Consider the following 6,992-nt stretch of genomic DNA (forward strand, 5'->3'; position numbering starts at 1 on the left):
GGCGCTTGGGGGTCGGGGCGGGGGGCGCAGGCGAGTCCGGTCCCGTCTCGTCCTATCGGGAGCCGCGTGGCCGTGACTGACACGCGCTGCTACCCTGCGAGGACGTGCAGAGCTCTGCGGTGCGGATCTGCTCGGCCCGCGGGAGCAGCACTGGGGGAAGCCCTCGGCCCTACTCACCTGCCTCCTCACTTCAGGCTATAGCAGGCAGTGAGATGGAGGTTTCCCCGCGGCTCCGGGGGCACAGGCATAACAGGGGAGCAGCATAAGGGCTCCGTGAAGCCCTGCCCGCCTCACTTCCCCCAGGGATGGGGAGACTCCTGGCTCACTAGCACGAAGGCCAGAGGAAGTTTTCAGTTACATTAAGGAGGCAGACACAACAGAGCTTTTAAACAAAGACCTGCTTTACTGAACATCCACAGATGAGAACAACAACGTGGGAGTCTTGTCCAGCACTGCAAGCAAAGCTCAGGGTGGTCTCCTACAATCAGTCTCCTGCCACGGACTGGAGTCTGCTGCACTTATCAGATGCCTTTTCACGGCTGTTTTCCATTTTGGCAATCCGGGATCCAAACTGCATGGCCCTCTTGGGCAAAATGGTGGAGGCTGTGAGGCCGAGCTCCTTAGCCGCCAGACGCAGAAGGAATTTCTCACCAATTCCTCGTGGCAGAGCCAAGTTTGCTTTTTCTGAAATGGGCAGAGAGTTGAGGAAGGAGACAACATCTTCATCAAGGAAGGGAAACCTAGAAAGAGAATATAATGAAAAACTATTAGGTCAACAGGTTTTGAGATAGATAAATCCACATGTAATGGAAGGGACAGAAACTCAGTTCAGAATTATATTGGTCCTTGTAAACAACTATTTTCCAAAGTGTCACAACCCAAGGGTGTGATTTTTGTTTTGTGAGTGCTTGAGCACTGCTAAATTGTTCCCACTAAATTGCAGCTTCTTTGCACGGTGGAGTTTTCTGCTGCAAAAGAGAACCCTGGTGCAAAAGAATTCCCGCCACCAGTAGCTTTCTTTGCAGGGTGCATTTCTTTGTTGCAGCACAGAAATGCACGTTGCAAAGAGTTCCCGCCATTTGTATTATAATTCGAGCCCCATTATTGGCTTTCGTGAAATTATTCACACGTGGCAGGCAGTGCTTTGGCACGCGTGGCAGCTAGTGATTGGCTTGCTAGCCGTATAAAAAGCTTGAGTGGTTTCCACCCAAGTTGGAGGACTCTACGAACACCAGGAGGAGGAGACGTCACACTGTGTGAAGATCTCTAAGCGCTGCGGAGCCTATTGGACCCAGCGCATTTCAAGCAGGCAACAGGGGTCTGATCAGCCTCTAGCCTCTTCCCATCGCCGAGCGCAATCCTCGACGTATCCCTCTTCCCTGTGCGCACAAGTTCCACGGAGCCTAGCAAACTTCGTGTGAGTCTATTCGGAGCTCTTCACTTCGAATACTTTCTTCGGTTGGCGCGACGGGCTCGCAGTTTAGAGCCTCCAACCGGATGGGCTAGAAGAATGTTCACGGGAAGGAACTCTAGTCCGCCTCTCTTCTTTTCTATCTGTAACTGCAACTCAAGCAAGTTTTCCTGCCTGCACCGCGACCATCTTCGGTGTAAGTAAACAATCTTAAACAACCATTAAGCATCCGTGCCTAATTCTAGCGTGTCGCCCGTTTTCTCTGACCCAGCGTGCCCGGGCTGCTGGCCACAGCCCGCGCAGAGCACAAAAAGGGCCTGGATCGCTCCCGGCCCGCACACAAAGAAATACCTATTCTGAGATCGTGCTAAAGGGGAAAAATGCTGAGGGGAATGGGAGGGGAAAAAATGCTGTTCCATTTTGGGGAATGGGAGAAAATGACCATGTGCTCACGTGCAACCTCACTTAAGCAACTGGAAATTTTAAAAGTTTCTCTCAGGAAAAAGAATTTTGTTTTCAGTAGAAAAAAATGACAAAAATCCTGGGGGTTGGTTTATTTTTACATGCTGCTTTCCATCAAAAAAATAAAGGAAAGAGAAAACAGAAAGCATTGTGTAGAACATAACACTTTCAAGATCAGAGGCTCTTAAAATGTTAAGCTACTATAAAACGGAATAGCAATTTCCACAGTTCAAGTAATAAAATCTTTACGCTGGAAATTCTGTGGTATCATTCCTGAAAGGAAAAAGAGGAAAAAATATACTTGCTGGAGGAAAAACTCCTTGGGTCAGAAAAGTCTACTGCCGTTGGGTATTGCACAAATATTTCATGTTTAACATAAATTTATAAATCAACAGGTTACTTCCCTCTCCCCGCAAAATACTGTATAGAGCAGGGGTGGCCAACCTGTGGCTCTGGAGCCACATGCAGCTCTTCAGAAGTTAATATGCGTCTCCTTGAATCTTTGCACAAGCACACAGTGACCAGCTTCCAAATAGAAACTGGTCACCGTGTGCTTGTGCAAAAATTCAAGGAGATGCATACTAACTTCTGAAGAGACGCATGTAGCTCTGGAGCCACAGGTTGGTCACCCGATACAGAGGGCATGTCTACACAAGATGCTACAGCGCCATAGCATCTGTTGGCAAAAACCATGATGCCGCTGGTATAACTCTGTAGCAATGTGTTCCCTTGTTATAGCGTGTTGCTACAGCGACATAGCAGCTAAAAATAACGGTGCATGGCCAGCACAGCGCCGTATGGACCGTTACTGTGCTGTCATTTAGTACTTTCCAAAAGGAAGTACTAAAGTACAAAAGGAAGTACGGCCATGTGTAGACGCACCCATTTTCTACTAAATCACAAATTCATATGATTGGTATCCTACAAGCAGGTTTACAATTTATATATAGGAAGATATTCTGCATTAGATGTCTGCACTGGGAAAACACCTACGCTTCTCAACTCAAACGGTGGACTTACGAGGTGGAACAGACAGACATGGAGGTGGATTTTTAATTTTGGGATGGGTGAACGGAAGAGGGAGGGAAAATTCAAGAGAAATTACTCAATCCAAGATATACAGATCTAATAGCCAGAAACCCCACAGGAAGCACCCAGCAGAATAGCAGCAATTACATATACCGAAATAAGGAGCTTATGCACTGAAATCCTGCAGCCTTCCTAATGACAGGAATACATTCTTCTACTTTCAAAAGTCAATGCTTCCGATACAAAATCAGGTTATTTAGAATAAATGATGCCTTTAAAATTACTGTTAATTTAAGTTTTCCTATTTTCCTGCTGTGCTTTCAGTTTGATCTTTGCTGCAGTTTGGTAAGAGCTGTGAAAAGTGTATGCCTGAGCTTAACTCCAGCTAAATACATCCACGGACATATCATTATACAAACCCAAGAGGAAAATTTGAGGGGTAATGTACTTTTTTTTTTTGTATATAAATGTTTGTACACACAGTGCTAAATCTATTTTTTTAAATGTGAAAACTATTTGGATTTATATATTCTTGTGCAGTGAAAAATGGACTTCAGAGTTGTAACATTTTGATTCATGATAAAACAGAGCTACCTTGCTTCTTTTCCGTGATCTCCAATAATCCTATCATCTCGGCCAAGATTTCTAGAGGAAATACGGCCCAGTTCCATTCCTAGTTCTTTAATCAGACCCTCTAAACCATATTTTTTAAAACAAACACGATGTCGGGAATAGCCTGCAAGCTGCTCATCTGCTCCAATTCCTGTAAGCACAACCTACAAAACAGCATAAAAAGACATCTCTTAATATTTACCTAGAAGTCTTAATAAAAGGGGAAAATGGTTATAGATTGCAAATATTTATCCATAAAATAATATGAAAATGAACCTAATACTAACCTTTTAACATGCGTAGACTAAAATGATAGAATGTACCTGGGCGTACCATCTATTTATAAAACAACATATTGCTTCCATTGAATCATTGGGAGCCTTTAAAATTAAATAGGTGTCTGATGAGATCTGAAAAGTACACAAACGTATCAAATTGTTCTGAATATTCTACCAACATTATGCACAACTATTACAGTGCAGCACATCAGTGTTGCATATCTTGAAATAACTTGCTTCTGATGGTGGCCTGTCAAGTTCAGAAATCTGTTAACTGGTCACTTGTGGGGGACTATTTTTATATCAGGTATGCATCAATCTACTGCAAATATACTATAGTTTGCTTTACAGTTCCAGAGAATGTAGGTATCTTATCTTTATTTCTAGCTCTTGAAACTGAATTGCATATTTATGAATAAAACCATAAACCAAAGAACCCTATACCTTTGCAGAACTTTTATATGGTTTCAGATCTCCCTGGTTAGTAATAAAACCTTCTCCTCTGGAAGCAAACCAAACTGCACAGCCAATGCTGTCATCCAAAACAGTATCCAACGGGTAAACTAAATGGCTTATGTGCTGTTGTCTCATTCTTTTCAATTCCTCAAGTGTAACATTAATCTCCACAAAATTCCAAGTTCTCGAAGGATTAATCATCTCCAGTTCTTTCAGTCCAGTCCTGCCAGTGATTCTGTCAGGAACACTGAAGCAAGACAAGCTATCACTACTTTTGATATCAAGTTCTTTACAGTTTTCCTGACAAGCAAGCAATTCAAGTTGGTTTTTCTGGTTTTCATGTTTTTTGCTGGCACCCTTGGATTCTGTACGTTCTTTACTCATGAAGGCTACGTTGAGCAGATCAATTGGTTCCTCCAAAGGAATATGTCGATCAGTTAGAACTGCAATAAGCATGGAATCAATACCACCAGAAAAGAGTACTGCAACATGTGCTTTCCTCGCAGATACACTCTGAATTTCTCTCTTTAGCTGATCAGTTTCTCTAAACAGACATAAAACACGTCTCTTTACTGCTTCACTTAAAACACCTATGAGCTGATGGGCCAATTTTTTCTTGTGATCTTCTGCAAGAAATCTCTGAAGGTTTTCTACAGAAACTGAATCGCTGTAACAATTAGTGCAATGACATTCAGTTTTAATTTCAGGAACTGTTCTATTTAAAGGAATAACTGGTGCTACTAAGCAGAATTTTGGTTCACTCATTGCAAGAGAGATGTAGGTTGGCAAATCTTTTGAAATCTGATCCAGGCCATCCTTGAATGTTTCTTCTGTTGCATTCTCTTGGAATCTGTATTTCCAAGGATACAATATTAAAGTTAAAGATTTAGTTGCAGCACAGGCCTTGAGATCAATTTTGAAAATTCCAGATGCTGGGACTTCTTGCCATTGATTGTCAGATCCAGAAAGAGCACTTACAGAACTGAGACAGAGAGCCTTTTCAAGCCCATTATTAAACTGCCAGAGCAAGCTACGGCGACCAAAATAATCCCTACCAAACCACAAGGAGTGTGTGGATGCCTGGTAATAAATAAAAGACCATGGGCCCTGAACAGATGAAAAGAGTGACAAAACGTCAGATTCATTATTGCATGATGCGAGATGATGAAACATAATTTTAGTGTCATTCTCTGTGGTTCCCACATGAATTCCATTGAAGACTTCTCCATTCCAAAGAAACACATTGTTATTGGTGTCTTCCAGAGGCTGGGGAGTTGTCAGTCCCCTCATGTGAAGCACGTGGCCAGAAAATAAACATTGATAAAAGAGATCAGACTCAGTCTTTATCAGCTGTTGGCTGCAGTTTGGCCCTCTTCTTCTAAGGCTGCATAACAGATCTTCTTTAAAGAAGTTACCAATGGTATGTTGAATAGACAAGCTGATGACACAACAAATGCCGCACATTGCCAAACAGAATTTGAAGCAGCTATTTCTTGATTTTAGACTTCTCTGAATTTTCTATCTCCTGATGTGCTTTCTTCAGCTCATCTAGTTTGTCTGCATACATGGAAAAAAGGAAATAAGTGAACAATGAAAATTCCTTCAATAAAATTAGATAAACATTATAGAATAATGACTTGAAAGAAAACCTGATAAATCAGCAACTACAGCTATTAGTCTAATCCATGCAAATGTTAAGATACACAACTTTTAACACTGTATGCTGAAATGTGTCTAAATAGCAACAAATTAATAATGTGCCACACACTGGTATGATGACATAAAACAGTCTTCTGCAACATTTTCCCATTAAGTGATACTTGCATTTTAATTTATGTTAAAAAAACCCACTGTTATATCAGAACTTGATGAATTCCCAATATCACAGGAATTCCCTTCACAGAACTGGGCACATTCTAATAGGAATGTAAATATCATTAAAAAAAATTACCTGCTTAACCTCTTCCACTTACATCGGTTAAACAGTTAACCGATAGCTCATGCCCAGTTTAGTGACATCCAGCAGTAATGGCCCTGACCCCAGCCCCAGCCCCTTATGTCTTCATTCTGTGCCTATGCCTGAGTAGCAGGTGCAGCTGAGCCACTAGGGGGCACTGTTGCAGCCCTAACACTCCCCAGGGATCCCTTCTGTATTGCCCTGCTGTACCACCACTCCTCAGGAATACCCTCAGGCTGCACTCACCCCAGGAGGGGCCAGTGGCAACCTCTCAGATGCAGCACTGCTTGCTCCAGCTGCCATGGTGCCTCCTGAGGCTTAGCCAGCTGTACACTCAGCCCTTCCTCAGTGCTGGACCAGACCCTGTGCGGCCCCAATGCTATGGGCGGGAAGGGGAAGGATGTAATGCACCTGGTGGAGGCTGCCACACTGGGACCAGACCTCCTCTTCCCCCAGGTTGAGCTGGGGAGGGCCTGGCAGCACAGAGAAGCCTTCCAGGGCCCCATCACTCCAGGGGGACCAGGCAGACTCACCATGGGGCCAGAAGTCTTGCTGCTGCAGTGGAAAGGCCCTGCTTGACTTAATGGGGACCTGGTATATCCCTCTCTCCCTCCCCATGGTGGTGGGATCTAGGCATAGGAGAGGTCCACAGCCCCAGCTCCATCCCCTGCCCATGGGGGCGAAGGGAAGTCATGCCTCTGCAGCTGGGCAGCATCCCCTAGTGGCTCAGCTGCACCTGCCACCTCCTGCCTGCAGCTCCCCGCCAGTGGCCTGGGGCCCACGCAGC

The 6,992-nt window shown here is 44.1% G+C and overlaps 2 protein-coding genes across 2 annotated transcripts in view; both read right to left on the reverse strand.

Moving 5' to 3' along the window:
- Positions 1-58: 58 nt before the first annotated feature.
- Positions 59-5,744, reverse strand: ASNSD1 (asparagine synthetase domain containing 1). Its single transcript, XM_025193103.1, has 3 exons — positions 4,237-5,744; positions 3,497-3,678; positions 59-740 (listed from the first exon to the last, which is right to left on the reverse strand). Exons 1-3 carry the CDS (start codon positions 5,710-5,712, stop codon positions 485-487), a joined length of 1,914 nt encoding a protein of 637 aa, XP_025048888.1. The 5' UTR covers positions 5,713-5,744; the 3' UTR covers positions 59-484.
- Positions 5,668-6,992, reverse strand: part of ASDURF (ASNSD1 upstream reading frame) — a 6,895-nt gene continuing 5,570 nt past the window's right edge. Inside the window, exon 4 of the mRNA XM_025193104.1 lies at positions 5,668-5,805. Coding sequence (XP_025048889.1) covers positions 5,735-5,805 — 71 coding nt within the window. The 3' untranslated portion in view covers positions 5,668-5,734. The remainder of the gene's footprint in view (positions 5,806-6,992) is intronic.

This window comes from Alligator sinensis, unplaced genomic scaffold, assembly GCF_000455745.1.
Source record: "Alligator sinensis unplaced genomic scaffold, ASM45574v1 scaffold555_1, whole genome shotgun sequence".
Taxonomy (NCBI): domain Eukaryota; kingdom Metazoa; phylum Chordata; order Crocodylia; family Alligatoridae; genus Alligator; species Alligator sinensis.